Raw genomic sequence first — 19190 nt, forward strand, 5'->3', positions numbered from 1 at the left:
AAAGCAAAAGTAATAAAGTTGGAGACCAAGCGCCAGAGCCTCAGCCTGTCCCAGTGCAAAGACAAGTCGGAAAGGAAAAAAGGTTTTATGCCGCAATGGACTCTGCAAAGTTTTCCAAGAAGCTCTGGTGCGCGCGCAAACAGCTCATTCTTATACTCGCCCCGCTACTGCTGCTCCCGCTGCTCTTCGTTGTGCCAACAAAGGTAAAGAGCTGTTAAAATCAGTCACCTTATGCTACGGCCGTTTGAACACAGAGGATTGTTAATTATGCGTTACAGCAGCAGAATTGTCACACATCTGATTAAAATTGTGTAAATATTCGCAGATATTGACCTATTTAGGAAATTATTTTCTATCAGTAGACGAAAAAGAGCATGGGCACCTGTTTCTTAAAGGGATAGTTAGGGACCAAAAATGTAAAATCTCAAGCTAATGTTGTTACAAACTTTCCAAAAATGTATCTTTAGGGGTACAATAGATTGTCACTGGGGCAGTAGCCTACCCTTAAAATGACATGACATTTTTTACACCTAAAAAGTGCGTATTAGTTTCTTAGAGTAAGGTATAGACTGCAATGTCAATGTCATCACCACTTTCAAGGCCCAGAAAGGTATGACATTATTAAAATAGTCCATGTGACTACAGTGGTTCAGCCTTGATTTTATGAAGCAACGAGAATACTTTTTGTGCGGAAAAAAACAACCCGACTATATTTAACAATTTCTTCTCTTCCATGACAGTCTTTTCTGGGTTCTACTTCAGATGGCCAGCTCAGTATTGGCCGGCTCCTGCATCAGCATCACACACCTGCATTGTGGTGCTCACATGAACAGCGTCAGAGACTGACACGGAAGAGAAGACATTGTTGAATAATAATTTTTTCTTTTCTTTTTTCTACGCACAAAAAGTCTTCTTGTCGCTTCATAAAATTAAGGTTGAAACACTGTCACATGGTCTATTTTAACGATTTCTTTACTACCTTTCTGGGCTTTGAAAGTGGCAATTATGTTGCAGTCTATGGGGGGTCAGAATGCTCTCGGATTTCTTCAAAAATACCTTCATTTGTGTTCCAAAGCTGAACGAAGGTCTTACAGGTTTGGAACAACATGAGGGTGAGTAATTAATGACAGAATTTTAATTTTGGGGTAAACTTACCCTTTAAAGGTACTGCTCTAGTGACAAGCTTCCATTGCAAAAAACAGTGAGATATTTCTCAAAATATCTTCATTTGTGTTCCACAGAAGAAAGTCATGCATGTTTGAATTATAGAATGTTTTTTTTTTTTTTTTTTTTTGGTTGCCCCAAAATTATTTGAACACCTAGGCATACAAAAATGCCTAAACGTCTTTGACCTTTGACAAAAGGTGAAAATAATTTGTAAGAAAGACAACACAAAGGCACCATTGAAGCTGAAAAGCAGAAAATTGAACAAAAAGAAGTTTATTATGTTTTGAATGATGAAGCGATATATTGTCCAAAATTAAGGCAAAAGCTTTCTGTTCATAATTTATGAGATTATTAACAAGCCACTGTACACTTCATCCTCCAAGAATGATCTGATTAATAATGAACCGAGAATGACTTGGTTATAAGTGATTGCAAAATGGCTTAGAAAAGGGAAATTAGTGAGAAAAGGTCTAGCATCATGCCAATGCCATATTTCATAGTGCCTTCTAAAGGTGTCAGAATATGATGTATCTTTAATACAATGCAGGACTTTATTTAGAATATTTAATATACCTACAAGGACTTTAACTCTTAGACAGGTTTACACTAAAATGAATGTGCTACTCTCTGCTCTGAGAATGTGCCTAGTGAATGTTTTGCTGACGCATATTTGCACATACATCTACATCTGCAGAAAATGAATTTCCATTCAGTCACAGTAATCCTTATTAACTCATCCCTGCATCTACACATCTATCTGTTTCTTTGTCCAGGAGGGCAAATGTTTGTATGTGGTGCTTCTGATGGCAGTGTACTGGTGTACCGAAGCGCTCCCGCTGGCGGTGACTGCCATGCTTCCCGTGTGCCTCTTCCCCACCATGGGAATCCTGCCTTCTTCGAAGGTCTGTCCGCAGTACTTCCTGGAGACTAACTTCCTGTTCCTGAGTGGTTTAGTGATGGCATCTGCTATAGAGGAGTGGGGTCTCCATCGCCGTATAGCCCTCAAGGTGCTGAAGATTGTAGGAGTGAAACCCGCCTGGTGAGAAAGATTCTGTCTTAAAGAGGACCTATTACGCTTTTTTCTTTACATTTTCAACTTTCTTTCATTTAATGTTGCTGTTTGAGCATGAATAAGGTCTACTAAGTTACAAAGCACAAAGTTATTTTTTATATAAGTAAACACTGATTCTGAACTCCCTGAACCACCTCGATTGTAGTCTTGAGTTTTCTTCCAGGAACGTACACGTCACAATATTCCTCATTTAAATAATTCCTGCAAAGGCATATGAAAAAAAGGGGGCGAGGCCTGGTTGAGTTGCATTAGTATTGTGTTGAAATTCAAAGTGGTTGACCAATTGGAACACACTAATCCAGTCGACCAATGAGAGCACAGTGCGTTTTTCAAAATGAGGGGCTTCATAGAGAAAGGAACTAAACAGGGCTGCGTTTTTTTAAAGCATCGTGAGCTAAGTTGATCGTGGAGATCGATAGGTTGTCTTTAAGTTTTAGCAATTGTAGATGGTAAACACGGAAATTTGATCTTTTACACAAATATAAAATCTGGTCATTTACTCAAATATCTGTGTCAGAAATCAATTATATTAGTCGGTGCAACATTTGATAAATCGGAAACAATGCAACAAAAGTATTTCTGCTTATTTATATAGCTTTTCTCATTCCACATATTTATCTTAAGTTTTCTCAGACACAAAAACTGAAAGAAAAAAGTCAAACGTAATTTAATACTGAATGTGTTTCTGCGAATAAATTGTAGTATTTCACAGCGTGATATTCTTTTCACAATGTTTTCATACATAACATACTTTTTATACTTTATTGATTGTGGAGTTGTTTATCTTTATTTATTGGACAGTGTGTGCAGACAGAAAAGTAGTTTTGATAGAATATAAATTCTACTGTCAGTTTTATAGGCAATAAAATTACTTTTAAGCTTCACCATTTGACACAGTTTTACTATGTACACAGTGTGTACTGTGTGGTCACATTTTATTGCACTAATTATTGTAGGAATGGTTGCGTAATAATATATAAGGTATGACTCTACTTGTCTTTGTTTCCTATCCAGGCTGATTTTAGGCATGATGATCACTTCCTCTTTCCTGTCAATGTGGTTGAGTAATACAGCCACAACAGCCATGATGCTGCCCATTGCTAACGCCATACTGGAAAGTCTGTTTGGAAATCTGGAGACTCTAAAAGAGAACTGCAAGGGCAAGCGGGACCCAGAGGGTTGGTAGAGTGGGGGAAAATTTATATTCTGTGTGTTGCAAGCTAATTAGGAAATGAAAGTTTTTATTGAATGTAATAATGACATCAGCATACAATTTAGATTGATTTGGTCTGAGAATATTTATTTTATTATTTGTGTGTGTAATCAACACGCACACATGATAACATGATATAGGCCCTACAACCTTAAAGAGAACTTTGAACTGAACAAAGCTTCTTCTTTTTTTTCTTTTTTTGTCAGTCAAGATTTCTTTAATGTGTAAAGATACTGAGAAGCCTACTTTTATTTAAAAAAGTAAATATATATATATATTTTAATTCTAAGTTATGCAAATAAAACATTCCATTGCAGGTGATTCTCAGGTGAAGATGCATGTGCTTCCTTTTGAAAAACAGATATTAACCACAGATGACAGGTAAGTGAGAATAAATTTTTGACTTTCTTTGAACAAGAACTTGAAGATTTGATATATCTAGTTCAGTCATGAAACTACAGGGCACAGTCTGATAGGTCCTTTACATGCAAGCTGCGAGCAATTACATCATTACTTCATGGCACAAGCTGATTGGCCTCTGCTGATCATTTACATTTTTTAAACATTTAAATAGTCTGGTTCAGTGTTTGCTGTAGGCTAGTCCTTCAGCTTGCTACCAGAGTTCCTCTGAAACCTTCCACCTCCCCCAGCTCCACCTGCCTAGATCTGCTACAGGAATTATGTGTTTCTATTTATACAGTAGCAGCATTATTTTGCATGTCTGCATTAGCAGTAATGATGGGAGAAACGAAGTGTTTCAAAACTTTTAATTAATTTAACCAATTGCTTCGCAAAATGATTCATGCTCAAAACGCCACACACGGGTGTCAGAACAGTGTAAATGCAATGAAAACCCAGCCCAAATATCCATAAAAGCACCTTTTACAAACCAACTGCAAATGTTTTATTGTAGGTGTAATCTACTAACAAATCATCTAATACCACTAAAAATGATGTGTCTCTATAATTATTAAATTGTAGGGCTTGTTTTGTTTGTTTTATGTAGAGCTTGGTTAATCAGACCAGCAACCTACAACTCTTCATTTTTAGTTAATTTATCATGTCATTAAATGTCTACAAATGTATAAAACTGATCTGAGATCAGGTAAAAATCATATAGACACTAGTTTATGGGTTCAAAGAGATTACAGAAAACTACTGAAATCACATGACAGTTTGATGCCACTGATCTATATATCATTTATATAGATTAGTGTATTATGCACGCTTCGATTTAGTCTGCCAAGGCCAACTACATTAACATGCTAAAACTATTACAAGAGTTGTAATGATTGAAATAAATGTACCATTAAAAGTTCAACATCATCATCAGTATAATGTGACTTGCAGTTATTGCAGCAACAAAATTAGTGTAATGATAGTCTGGAGTTTTTTAAGCTTATGAATGTTACTACGTGAATATGAAAACTTGTTAGATCATCCTTTCATAACCTTAAATATTAAAGTCTGAGTCATTACTAAGAGATTCAGTCCCCTCTGTAACCTCACAGACCTGACTGGACAGACAGATCAGAGCAAACGAATCTGGAAGTGGTCAGAAGAGAGTCGGAATACCAGATGAAAGTGTGGAAAGGATTTCTGATATGCATACCTTATGCTGCAAGCATTGGAGGAACTGCAACCCTCACTGGCACAGCCCCCAACCTGATCCTGGTGGGTCAGCTCAAGAGGTATACCATTTTTTCCATGGATGCAATTGTGCATTCATTCTTTTATTCATATGTATATTCATTTACCAGATGCTTATATTCAAGTTGACTTGCATAAGAGGAATACAACATGAGCAATTCAACTTAAAAGTGAAAAGTGCTCATGAAAAAAAGTGCTGCAATACAAAGGTCCAAATTGCTTTGAAGAGCACATGCAGGCTAGACACAGAGGCACAGTGAAAGAACAGTAAAAGAATAACAAGAAAAACTACTATAAGTGCTCATGGAAGAGTTGTGGTTATTTTGTGTAGTTATGGAAATGTCTATAATGAATATGTTCAGCTCTAAAATACTTAAATGGCAGAAAATTTGTCTTTTGACAGCACAATGGCTATATGATTTTTTCAGTTTCAGTCCTGGAAGACACTATAGTGTCCCCCCTCAGTTTTTATCTGCAGTCATCTCCATTAACTCAAATGAAACAATGTCAAAGATGAGAATCTTTATTCAGGCCATGCAGGCTCCAGTTTACAGAATTAAATCAGCGCTATCCAAATGAGTGCATTAGCTTTAATTAACGCTAATATGAATACATTTCTCAGTGCCACTAAATTGACTTCATTTGTCGGTTTATTTTCTTGGCTCACTTATTCATGTAGTCTGCCTTCATAATGATTACTATGTGACACACAATCTTGCACTTAAGTAAACAAAATAAAAACCCTGTTGAACAGTCGCAGTGATTGTGCCATTTATGTACTGCACTGTTTCAACTAATGTACTAACAAGAATTTTGGGTGCCACGTACCTTTGACAAAGCCGTTTATCCAAGTAATTAGGTCACCAACAACAAGCCAAAATGGAACATAGTTTGGTTTCCATTCACGATTACCACAGAGTTTGAGATGGCTGAAATCCCAGCTTCAGTTTTCCCAGGCAAGACCAGAGTAATTGTACTTTTGTAGCAAGCAAAGACATTGCATGAGATGTGACATGAGATATTAGCTTTTTAGATCCAATTGAGAACATTTTAATGAACATATTTGTGGTCTTTTCATTAAATGAAATGAAATAAAAAATTATTCTAGGATCAAATCTGCAATGTTCATAAAGGAACTTTTAAAAATAGATGTACAGTGGGTTCAAGAATTTAGAGACCACAAGTGATGGTGCTTATATTTAGAAATGTTCTAATTTGATGCAAAATTCCAGCACTATAAAAGTTCGTGAAAAACCTAAGAATCCATCTTACCAATCATGATTTGAGAATGGTCAAAGAACATCTTGTGTGCTTTGGTTTGACCTTTTCAACAAAGGCGTTCACATGATCAGTGTCACAGATTTACCCAAGTAACCTAAGAAATAGTACAGAATCTTCCAGTTCTTCGTCATTGTCATGACTTTTTTTCAAAATCATTCTATTTATTCAAATAGGTTTAAAAGGGTCCAGATTTTTTGGTACATAAAACGTAGCTAAAGAGTCTAAATGTGCTGCCATCAGGACATAAAGATCTGAAAGTGTAGCACCTGCTGTGGGGAAAGACTGAGAGCTAGTTTAGTGGATGTAGTTTATTGCAGCTGTTGAGCTAGTTTGTTCATGACTTGCATGTAAATGATGCATTGTAAACCAAAATTGTGAGTCTAGAATCAGATTATACCAAATAGACATTTAACTTTTCTTGCTTTAACTTATTGGCTGGATAAGCATGAAGACCTCAAACTGAACTGACTGTCCTTTGGCTTACATATAATTATGTCATGAAGTGAGAGATCAAAGGTACTGTTTTGTTAAAATAAAACCAATGCAGTGTTGTGGTTCAACCTTTATCATGTTAAGTGATAGAGTCTTTGTTTAAAAGCCTTAAGGTGAGCTGTATAGAGTATATCTCAAATGGAAACTTACTTACTGAGAGAATAATGCAGTGTATATTTGTTTTAGTTTCTTGCATACTTCAGATGTGATTAGATTAGGTTTTGTGAATGTAATGCAGTAACTCATTTGGCTACAGCCTCCAATCATTTACCATATTTCATCACTGATGTTTAATCGGCTAAGAACATGTCTCATAATGACTAGACAAAAAGGAGAGACAAAAGAAGAGCTGAGGTTACACAAAAACACGCTTTACAGCTGATATGATCACCATTTTTTACTTCTGCTTTGGCCGGCCTTTAAATGAAAAATGTATTAGAATGAATTAGAATTAAAAAATAAAAATGAATCTGGCTCTGTAAGAAAAGATTGATCAAGACAACACTTAATACATAGATACAAAACAGCTGACACTCAATTATTCCTCCTTAGTTTAAAAATGACACTGAATATCTAGCTAATTAAAACTCCTGTTGTTATGTTCTCTAGACAGCCTTATCTTAAAGTTGTGATAAGGACAAAAAGTGAAGCAAAAAAGATTTATATAATTTATATAAAGTGTATAAAGGCCTACTTATAAACGCTAAGTATAGCGCAAGCGCATTAGTGATGTTTTTTTCAGCGACTCTTTCTGCAGGTTACTTTGATTAATGCCAGTAGGTGGCATGAACGCCTTTATGAGTGAGTCATTGAATCATTTACTTAAACGAGTCATTCGAAAACGAAAGTGAATATTTCAGGAACGAAACACCTGCATGTTTCTCGGATACTAGCGTTTCTGCTGTGGCGTCCGGGGACCCCCAGAGGGCCCCAAGGGGGTACTAGGGGGTCTGTGGAAAATAGTTAAAACTATTTTCATGAGCGGAGAAAAAAAACAGTCAAACTAATTGCAGTGTCTTGCCATGTTTGTATCTGTAGCTACTTCCCTGAATGTGACCTCATAAACTTCGGCTCATGGTTTGTCTTCGCCTTCCCGCTCATGCTCCTCTTCCTCTTTCTGGGCTGGATCTGGATCGCTTTCCTCTATGGCGGGATCAACACACGGTAAATACGCAGTCTAAATGTAGAAAATGACACACGTATACTACTGTATCTTTTATAAGCCACATGCCCAAAAATATGATCATCCTCATGCAAGGGACCCCATCCTAAAATTATAAGGCAGCTATATATTTGTATGTATAAAGACCCAATTTATACATGAAAATTAATATTATGAATGTGTAAAATATTATTATTATTTTGTAAAATACTATATTATTATTTCTATTACATTACATTATAATGTTTTTTCCGCTATTAATTATAGTACTGTACTGTTAGATGTATTTATTTATTTTATTTTGGTTAAATTACTCAGTTTAATATATATTTTAACATGTTTTTGTCTGAACAGACCCCGTAGTACTCTCTTGGGCCCCCAGTTTGAAAACCCACATGCCATGCCAATGTACATGTACTACTGCCTGTTTTTTTCTACACAGACTTTGTATTAGCAAACATGATGAACGGGCAGCCGCAGAAGTAAAAGCACAAGCTGTTATTGATGAGGACTATAAGAAACTGGGCCCAATAAAGTAGGTTGTGGAGCATTTTAACATCCTAAATACTTGTACTTCCCTCTGTTGTGCTTTCTGACATTAATTAAATTAAAATATATTCTTCCCCTCTCCTAGGTTTGCAGAAGGATCTATCGCTTTCTTCTTCGTAATTTTTGCCATCCTTCTGTTCACGCGAGATCCGAAGTTTGTAACAGGATGGTCGGTTTTCTTCACCAAAGGGTAAGACACATCTCAGTGACAGGCAGATACTGAAAAATTATGAGTCTGACTTGTTATGTCATTATTATAAAACGGACTTATTATGAGTCAAAAGAAAAGAAAAGAAAAGAAAACGCACACCTTAAGAAGTGCAAATTAAAAGGGAAACCTTAATGCAAAAAAATAAATAACTGCACACTCTCTTAAAGGGATGGTTCGGAGTAAAATCAACCATGTCCTTTGCACCATGACCTCGAGCCAAACACCCTCCCAGAAGCTTTTTTTCTCTTGGTCGAACATTATTAAAGTTAGAGCTTATTTTGAGATATCAGCCGAATGGCTTAGTGCAGGCGCTAATGGATCCAAGGTTTTATCTCATAAATTACCCCACTAATAATGCCCGGAATGGTACCAAACTTCTACAGTAGTACAAACAGGTTCTGTCCTCATAAAACGAGGCATTGGAAAGTTTGTAAGTACATCAGGAGTTTAATAACAATAATAATTATAATAATAAATAATTTGTTACATTTATATAGCGCTTTTCAGGGTCCTCAAAGCGCTTCACATATGGAAGGGGGGAATCTCCTCAACCACCACCAATGTGCAGCATCCACCTGGATGATGCGACGGCAGCCATATTGCGCCAGAACGCTCACCACACACCAGCTTACTGGTGGAGAGGAGACAGTGATGAAGCCAATCAGTATATGGGGATGATTAGGAGGCCATGATGGACAGGGGCCAATGGCCAAATTTGGCCAGAATGCCGGGGTTACACCCCTACTCTTTTTCGAAGGACATCCTGGGATTTTTAATGACCACATAGAGTCAGGACCTCGGTTTAACATCTCACCCCGAGGGAAAAAAAAAAAAAAAAGAAAAAAGAAGTTTATTTAAATAACACTTGCCTCATGGCTTATGCTACCACTAACCTGGACGTCGAGGTCACTTCCGAGATTTGGGAAAAGCACGTAAAAGTCCTGGCAGAAAGTGATGCATAAGGATGTAGTGTAACGACGCCCAGTTTCAGGAATGCACTAATATTTTGTTGGTAGTACCAGTTTGCAACAATTATTAGTTAACAAACTGGTACTACCAACAAAATATCACTACATCCTTTTGCATCGCTTTCTGCCAGGACTTTTAAGGGCTTTTCCCAAATCACGGAAGTGAGTAATGACATCCAAATCATCATCCAATAATGAACTAATTAACAATTATTCTCTCTTAACAAAAGTTTATATGAGAAAAGAATGATAAATACAGAAACAGCAATTAGTTAATTATTGGATGATGATTTGGATGTCATTACTCTGCAGTGTGCAGTTATATTTTCTGTTGCATTACGTATTTTGAGTGTCACATTTAGACATATTAAACGTATTTATTCCATCCTCCATTATGTAAAGGTCAAATGCATTTAATGTGTGCTAACCTGTGCCATTAGGATTTGGTCTATTGTTCATGATGAAAAATTAATGCAATTAGGAGTTACTGCTTTAATTGTTTTTATGGGTTTTTTTGGGGGGGGGATTCTAAGATATAGAAAAAAATTGTGCTGTTTATATTAGTCAATCATACATTTTCTGTTATGTTTAAGCAGGTTTACACTTGTTTATAGACACTGTTTATTCTTTTTTTCTTTCGTGGTCCATCACACTAATGCACTTAGACAAAGAGGTTCAAAAATATGGACCAGTTGATCTGCTCACTCCCACTGAGCTAACCTTTCTCTATCTGCAGGATGTCAGTTCATCTTGAGTCATCCCTTCAGTTAAGACCCAAGATAAACCCACAACTTAAGGAGAAATAGAAACAGAGAGATCATTATAATGTGTGCATGCGTTATTCAACACCTATATGAGAGGAACATGACTGAAAGCACGCTGTTTCTAAACGAGATGATGAATTGGTTAGCTGGGTTATGGCAATTACATTGATTCAGTGGTTCATATTAATGTGCTGAGATGTGAAATCAGGATTGCTGCTGGCATTAATGTCTTGTCTGTAAAATTGTTTCGACATTTGACATCATATCATATTTCCAGCTGTAAATTATTTAAAGGGGAAGTGAGTTTTTTTTTTTTTCTATTTTAAAATACTTACAACTAAAAGTAAGACATTTGGAGGTTGATTATAAGGAATAATTCATGTTGTCTGGAATGTCTTTTTATAATCCACAATGAACATTTGATGTTCATCCCAGTTGGATGCATATGAAGCTAATATTAAAGGTACAGTCAGTAAGTATTCACCCTAAAAGCATCAGTAGTCCATGACTTAATTCTCAGTAGAACATTTCAAAACGGGAAAGCTTTTTTATCAGAAAGTCACACTGAATAATTTCACTTTGCCCCAATGTTGCTAATTGGAGCTTGAAATACGCAACACTGAATGATAACTGCTTCTCTCTGAATGTCTGTGTGTTTATTTCCCTTCAGCTATGTATCTGACGCTGTTACTGGAGTCATCATTATCTCCATCCTCTTTTTCTTTCCATCCCAGCGTCCATCTCTTCGCTGGTGGTTTGATTCAAGAGGTCAGTGGGTGGTTTATTGATTTTCTGTTTTGTCAGCTGAGAGATTGAGTTTGGACTATGAAATTATAAACTTTAAATTGAGAAAACTCAGCAATCAATCAATATTATTAATATTTATAGAATAAATCATGCCCCTAAGACATAATAGGCTTCATTAGGCTTGAATTTCGTAAATTGAGACACTGTTTTCTGTTGTGAATTTTTAGCAGGCACAAACATCGTCGCTACATTCAGTTACCTCAGTAACTTTCCAGTTGCACAGTTTATTCTGCCAGTCAAAAAGGTTTCTAGAAAACGTGTGAGTGTGGTTAATGTTGAATAAGACGAGGAATGTTAATGATTTAGATTAGCGTGTCTAGAGAGATCCAGCAGAGAACTGTGTGCAGAGAGATTATATTAATCTCACACAAATCTCCCAAGTTATTACCTTTCTTTTACACTGTGTACATTTCTATAGTCTATATTTGGAAAATCAGTTTCTTCGTTTTCAATAATCCACTTTGCAAAACAAATCCCTCTCTAGTTGCATATTTTTAGTGGCTGGTTGCTTTTAAAATCTAGTTGGCTCATTAAAAATTCTGTAAAATAATACATTTGAGTATTAGTGATAAATTGTGTGTGCTCAAATGAAAATACATATGTTTCTGCCACTTTAAACTGTTTCTGGAGGTGGAACAGCATTGTAAATTGTACATTTATACATTTGCCAGAGGCTGTTATCCAGAGCAAGTTACATTCACTGTTTACGTTTTATCTTTGTACTAGTTTTCTTGTAAACTGAACTGAACCCATGACCTTGTTATTGCTTGGCCAGTTGAGCAACAGAAAAAAAAACTGTAGCATTATTATCGTCACCAGCTTTGCTGAGATGTCTTCTATGGCTTTCTGTCTGAAGTGTGAATTTGTAAAGTGTTTTGTAACGTCATATTTTTTGGCTGAGCACATTCAACATGTTCCCTGTTGTTTACCTATAATAGGTTTTTGTGCTGAACTTTAGAGATTGATTCAGCATAGTACTACTTTGTACTTCAAGTTAAATTTACACCACATGTAAAACATGAATATTGTGATAGTATTATTCTCTGTATAGTAAGAAGTAAATATGCTGTTTAAAACATACTTGTATAAATCCCTCTGTTGGTCATAGGCTGCATTTTATATTAAAGGCTGTGAAAAGTGGCCACCATCAGACATTCTGGAGTCCACATTACCATGTTGAGGATGAGGATAATGTATTTATTTAATCTGCTGTCAGATGCTGCAATAAATTTTCTTCCCTTGTGCAGTTCAAAAGATGTAATCAAATTCAGAAATAAAACTCAGAGGTTTTGAATGTTGAGCAAGTTGTAGAATTAACTGTCTTAAAATCAATGTAGTTTTAAACATATATATATACAGTAAACATTTAATTTGATCAATGATCGTCAGTTGGCTTGAGGTCATTTTAATTTCTACTCTGTCTCCAGCCTCAAATACTCCATATGTGCCCCTGTTGTCATGGAGAAGAGCTCAAGAGTGTGTGCCATGGAATATTATTTTGCTGTTGGGTGGTGGATTTGCAATGGCCAAAGGCTGTGAGGTACCTCATTATCTGCTTTTCGCTGAATTACAAGCTGGAACTTGACATTACAAGGCTAAAAGTTCAAATTGTAATTAACGCATAAAAGGTTCTTCTAATGCAGTTGTATTGTTGATAATTCACTTGAAGGCAATGTTGAAATTAGAACAAATGTAAATATCTGAACAAAACAACCTTACCTTGACCTAAACCATGAAGACTTTTTTTTGGCAATAGGAGTCAGGGTTAGCAGTATGGATAGGAAACCACTTGCAGCCTCTCGCCCAGGTCCCTCCCGCAGTCGCAGTCATGCTCATCACAGCCTTCATCGCCTGCTTCACTGAATTTGCCAGTAACACGGCCACCATCATCATCTTTCTCCCTGTCATCGCTGAACTGGTACAGACAAACTTAAAGTACAACTTTGTGTTACCAGTTTGTTGCTATGTGTGATTTACACTGTGTATGTATATATAATATTTGATTACAAGCTGGAATGTAGGAATTTACTTCAAATCTACTTAAAGTACAGTTAAAGGTATATTTCAAGTCTAAAAATGAATACCAAAATAGGAACATACTACACTTAAAGTGCAAAAATAATATATAAATAGTTAAGTTCACATAAAGAAAACTTACAAGTATACTTGCAGTATACTGAACTAGTTGTTTACTATGTGTGTAAACAACTAGTTCAGTTTGCTATGTGTGACTTACATAAACATTAAGTATATGTATAGGTATGTATATTTAATATTTGATTTAAAAAAAACTAATATTAGTTATATTATCATAAATTATTAAATGTATTTTCTATTTAAATATATTTTACAATGTAAATTATTCATGTGATGGCAAAACTAAATTTTCAGCATTATTATTTCAGTCTTCAGTGTGACATGATCCTTCAAATTCATTATAATATACTGATTTCAGTTCAAAACAGTTTTTTTTAGTGAACAGAGTTTCTAAATGTCTTTACTTTCACTTTTGGTCAATTTAATGCATCCTTGTTAAATAAAAGAATTAATAACTGTAATAAAAAATGTATCTTACTGACCCAAACATACCGTATATGCTGCCAAATTGTGATGAATTTGATACTGTACTGTAGTACTGTAGATACTGTAGTATTACATTGTGACATTACATCAACCAAATACTTTATTTTCAGGCCATCCGTGTGAAAGTCAACCCACTGTACTTCATGATTCCAGCAACGACTGGTTGCTCTTACGCTTTCATGCTTCCGGTGTCCACACCCCCTAACTCAATTGCATTTGCCTCTGGACATCTTATGGTCAAGGATATGGTAAGAAGACAACTACAAAAACACATTAAAATCATTATATCATTATTCACAGATTTTGTTTTCAGTTGCAACATAAGATGTGTGATGTTTACAGGTGAAGACAGGGTTTGTGATGAACATCCTAGGAATTCTGTGCGTGTCTCTTGCCATGAACACATGGGGTCTTAAAATGTTCAATCTACATGTGTACCCTGATTGGGCAAGACCTTTGAATGCTTCCTTAGCAACTGTGGCTACACATACTGTATCAGCTATGAATATGACAGGCTAGAGAACAACTACAGAGATGGACACCCTTACAAAAATAATTACACTTCAAGTTAATTTTAGGTATACTTTATGTAGTAAGTAATATCCATGTACTAGTAGTATACTTGTGTACTATTTCAATACTACTTGGGACTAAATTGGCCCCCTTTTTTAGTATATAAAAGTACACTTTGATTTGTATCAGTAGTAAACTTTGAGTACACAACTAGTTCACAACGTTTTTTGTTTGTACTGCAACTATAGGTATACTGATAGTTAAATACTTGTAGCACATTTTTTAGTTTATGAAAGTACACTTACTCTCAGTAAACAACTAGTTCAGTAGTTTTACATTGCAAGTATTCCTGTAAGTTTTTGTTAAGTGAACTTAACATCAAACTTATAGTTTACTATTTATATATTATTTTTGCACTTTAAATATAGTACTATGTTCCTCTTTAGGTAATTTTTACCTAAATAGGAACGTACATACACTACCAGTGGACTGCACAAAGATTCACATACTCAGAATTAGGAACACATCTGTTTTCTTTATAAATCAGTATTTTCAAACAATGTAAGTATATAACACAGTATGTAAAACTATGTGGAAAATAGTATTTATTGTATTTACTCCTCAATCAAAAGAGTAAACAACAACAAGGTATACTTAGAATACTTATTTAAACTTTTAAGTATATCTCGATCAAAAGATTGAGTACAAGTATAGGCCAAATATACTTAGACATTTCTCTTAAGTCAAGTATACTTAAGTGTAGTTTTAAGTTCAGAGAAGTACATACAAAGACTTAACATAATGCACAGAAATCTTATTTTTTTGTTTAAAAGAAGTATACCAGTAGTACACTTGAAAACATTTTTTGTAAGGGCATCCATGCATACATACACATTCAGTCCAGATTCTGTGTGTAGATATAAGACTAAAAAGAAGTGGAAAAATTGCTTAACTGAGGGATTCCCACAGGATGATGGATCAACACTATCACAACCTCACTTCCTGTTCAGCACTGCTCTCTTGTGCCTTGATGCCACTTCACCAATTAGGGGCAGGACATTTAAAAATGTTTTAAAATATATCATATTTATGTAGTTTTAAACTAATAGGAAACATGTTTGAAATTTAACAATGAAAATCTCAAATATTTTTAATAAATAATCTTATGTCTATGTTTTAGATTGTAAGTTTGTTGTATTAATGTCAAATGTATGAATGTAAATTTTATTGTATTTATGTAAAGTATGCAAGTAATTAATAATTGTGTATCATTTCTGTGTTAAATGTTTATAATCTTGTGTTCATCATCCATAAATCGTAATTAAAGCTTGGATCCAACAAAATGATGTAGAGTTGTTGACAAAACACAACCATTTTTACAGACTTAACACTCAAATCCATAGAAAGAAAATATGAAAATTGCCAGTACATAAGAAAATATAGTGGGATTGTGGGACCAACCAAAAAGCCTTTTTTATTAAACTGTATGAGAACACAGTTTTAATACACGTTACATGAAAACCATTTGAAACCAACAAGCACAGCACTTACAGACTTCCCTTTTAAAATGTTGTTTTTGTACATCTTCCTTTTACGGTTCATTAAAAGAGCAGTTTCGTTTTTTCTTCATGTCATCTGATCATAGCGACTTAGCGGTGTGATCTGTGTTTGGGTCTCATGTGAATCTTAGCAACTGTATGAGTCAGTGTACATGTGTGTTCAGCATCCAGCTCAGAGTCATAGGATTGAGTGTACAGTATATATATGGGTGTATTTGGTGCCAAGCTCAATATGAGCTGACCAGTTTTGCTTTGATGATGATGACCGACCTTTTAATGTTGAGATAAATCCATGATCTTCTTCAAGCCTCCTTTTAATCGACAATAATGATGCCCTTAAGAAACTACCGTCTCTCTTTGTTTTCCCTCAGGTATGTCAATATGTTCTGTCACACTTTATATTACAGTGTGTATATAATATTATTGCACTACATTTAGTTACATACATGTAGGTGTTGATTTTGCTATAGCAATTCATTACAATACTGTGTAACGCTGTGAAATGAGTTATCAAAGTTGCTATACTTGTTTGTCTTTATTTTTGAATTATTATTTAGATGTACAGCTTTAATCAGAAATTTCCCCACAAAATTAGTATTCTTTCTGCATACCATTCCATAAAAATCGTTTACAGCACCTTCAGGCTATACTGACTCTGCTATAGAGACAAATATTTTCCCTTCGTCTATGTTCTCATCTCTTTTCCTATTTATGTGTTTGTGTGTGTTAGAGCCTCAGTGAGGAACATTATGGAGAGGCTCTGGTTGTGCTACTCTTCTCCAACTCCTCAGAGTTCAGGTCATCTGCTCGCTCTACTGGTTCTCTGTCTCTTAATGGCTGCTGTGACTGCCTCACTACTTTTCCACTGGCTCACAGACCTTTTGAAATATGACATCCAGACGGCATTTGTTGCAGTTGGTATCTATGCCACAGCTGTGTTTATCCTGTCATCTCTCATCCATCCGTTCCGATGTGCCTTCACACTAATCTTCCCGACACTGTTTACCCGACAGGGCCGTAAACTGCTCTTGTCCGCATCTGTGATGATTGTAGTGCTCTACGTTCTACCCAACATGGCTGCCAACATTGCAACTCTAACACATGTTGTGAAATGTGCATCAGAAAAACTCTCTCAAAGTATTTTAAGCAGCTCAGAGCTCATCAACACCATCAAGGGCGATTTAGTCAGAAGCGCAGAGCAAGGGAAAAGCAGTTTAACACTACGTGATTTTGATCACACCACAAACATTAATGTCTCAGAAGTGAAGGGACGGTTGCATTTCTTGAGTCAGCGAGTGCAGGAGGATTTTTCTGAAGTTAAAAGTGAAGTACAGGATCTGAAGCTGCTATTCAGCAGAATCTTTGCAGCTGTTTTTGTTCTGTATTTGTTGACAGAGTCTGTCATGTACCTTCGCTCTTATTTGACGTCTGTAAGATTTGACAACACGTATATCACAGGTGGGCTCAGGAGGAAAGCAGTCGAAAAAGGGATCGCGGTTGAAGCAAAGGATGTGAAAAATGGAGTAAACTCCACCAGTTTCAGAATAACTAAAAGGGAACTTTTCAAATGTCTGGTTCCTGCCCTGGGGATCACTCTGTATCTGTTAATGACAATCTTTTTGATAGTGCTGGACCATTTCTTGTATTACTTGGTGAAATCAGGAGGCCCTTGGATTTCAAACATGCCATCCACTAACATCAGCATCAATGTCAACTTCAAGGTAATCCACTCCACCAGTTTCTCCTTAAAATACAGATATACTGATGAAATATAAAAAAATATATAAAAAAAAATTGCATTTCTTTTCAATTTCTACCAATGTAAATGTTCAAAAAGTAATTAAGTACCAGTATATAATGACAATTTTGTACATCATTACTTAACTTATTGCATTTTGATATCCAGGCTCCTGCTCAAAATACATAAGATCTCTCACATATACTGTATAGAGCGTTAGAAGATTTGAGCTTAGTCTGTCATGTTTATTAATTATTATGAGACTTTAACTAATTTTGCGCATAAACATCTTACATGTAATTTATAAGCTAAATACGAATTCCATTTACAATAAACCATTTCAAAATTCGTTAGTATAGGCCCAACACAAGCCTAGCTATTTTACGTTTTGTCGAATGTATGGCTAATGAAAAACCTCATTCACAGGCTACACCATTGTATGATACTTATGCCTCACTGATGGTTAGTTTAAGGGGTGGACCTTCATATTTTTCATAGAAATTAGGTTTCAGTAAGAATCACATTGTATGAATTCCCACAAAATTCATTTAATGTAGTTAAGTGAAGTAGGCCTACACGTTTCCCAAAATGAAAATACTCCAATAAAGAAAGTAAATAGTTACTGTTCACTTTTGTGAAAAACAATAACCCTTCTCTCTTCTCTTCCCCTATATTTCTAATCATCTCAGGTTGAATCAAAGGTGGACCTTTGTCAGCTCTTCAACTCAAACTGTATGGTAGAATATGTCAACTTCAACAGACCTTACACAGCCCTCATTCACTCTGATCCAAACATGTGTGAGGCCCAATCCAGTAAGTTGAACCCAAGTGTAGTGATGGCGCTGGTGTTCCTCTATCTGTTCAGCTACACCCTGCTGCCGCTGGAGGTTTACGCTCGACGCCTTCGGAGGAAAGTAGCAGCTTCTTTTTTCCAGCAGCAGGAGGAGAGAAGGGTTGAATTCCTTATGAAGAAAATTCTAAGTAAACAAAAAGAAAAACAAAATGTTTTCTTTATAGAAACCAAACATCAAGATGAATATGTCTCTGGGATGACAGATCAGTTACATAAATAATAGGTCTAGCCTACAATTTTACTGACTAGTACATACTGTATATTATCATATATTAGTACATACTGTATATTATCGTATACATAATAAATGTACATATTCACATTTGTGAATCAAGTATTTTGTTGAAATATTTTTTCCTAGACTTCGCAGTTCTCATGTACAAAATAGACTATTAAAGTTGAATTTTTATATTTTATGGAAAACTGCAGTATTCATTATAAATTATTTATCTGTCCACATCATTTTTTTATATTTTTTTATATATATGTGTGCTCATAATCTTTAATCAAAATAATTTCCCTCCCTCTCACAACAACATATCTTCTCTTCTGGCGTGAGGATGGGTTAACCTGTCACTCATATCAGAACACAGCACCACAGCAGGCAT

The 19190-nt window shown here is 35.5% G+C and overlaps 2 protein-coding genes across 2 annotated transcripts; both read left to right on the forward strand.

Annotated features, from left to right (window-relative positions):
• On the forward strand, positions 1-15583 carry slc13a3 (solute carrier family 13 member 3). Its single transcript, XM_082188372.1, has 13 exons — positions 1-203; positions 1941-2206; positions 3254-3417; positions 3770-3833; positions 4964-5143; positions 7914-8039; positions 8480-8572; positions 8672-8776; positions 11200-11297; positions 12764-12876; positions 13093-13254; positions 14030-14167; positions 14262-15583. Exons 1-13 carry the CDS (start codon positions 96-98, stop codon positions 14436-14438), a joined length of 1794 nt encoding a protein of 597 aa, XP_082044498.1. The 5' UTR covers positions 1-95; the 3' UTR covers positions 14439-15583.
• Positions 15584-15723: 140 nt separating this feature from the next.
• On the forward strand, positions 15724-18916 carry ocstamp (osteoclast stimulatory transmembrane protein). Its single transcript, XM_082188376.1, has 3 exons — positions 15724-16362; positions 16722-17712; positions 18419-18916. The coding sequence occupies exons 1-3, from the start codon at positions 16319-16321 to the stop codon at positions 18800-18802; spliced, it is 1419 nt and encodes a 472-aa protein (XP_082044502.1). The 5' UTR covers positions 15724-16318; the 3' UTR covers positions 18803-18916.
• The last annotated feature ends 274 nt before the right edge of the window (positions 18917-19190 follow it).

This window comes from Leuciscus leuciscus (genome assembly GCF_965113295.1).
Source record: "Leuciscus leuciscus genome assembly, chromosome: 13".
NCBI classification, from domain to species: domain Eukaryota; kingdom Metazoa; phylum Chordata; class Actinopteri; order Cypriniformes; family Leuciscidae; genus Leuciscus; species Leuciscus leuciscus.

Coding starts and splice junctions, on each gene's coding strand:
- slc13a3 (XM_082188372.1), top strand. CDS start 96: ATGGACTCTGCAAAGTTTTCCAAGAAGCTCTGGTGCGCGCGCAAACAG. Junction 8,573..8,671: donor AAGAAACTGGGCCCAATAAA/GTAGGTTGTGGA, acceptor CCCCTCTCCTAG/GTTTGCAGAAGGATCTATCG. Junction 13,255..14,029: donor TCCCTGTCATCGCTGAACTG/GTACAGACAAAC, acceptor CTTTATTTTCAG/GCCATCCGTGTGAAAGTCAA.
- ocstamp (XM_082188376.1), top strand. CDS start 16,319: ATGATGCCCTTAAGAAACTACCGTCTCTCTTTGTTTTCCCTCAG. Junction 16,363..16,721: donor CTCTCTTTGTTTTCCCTCAG/GTATGTCAATAT, acceptor TGTGTGTGTTAG/AGCCTCAGTGAGGAACATTA. Junction 17,713..18,418: donor GCATCAATGTCAACTTCAAG/GTAATCCACTCC, acceptor TAATCATCTCAG/GTTGAATCAAAGGTGGACCT.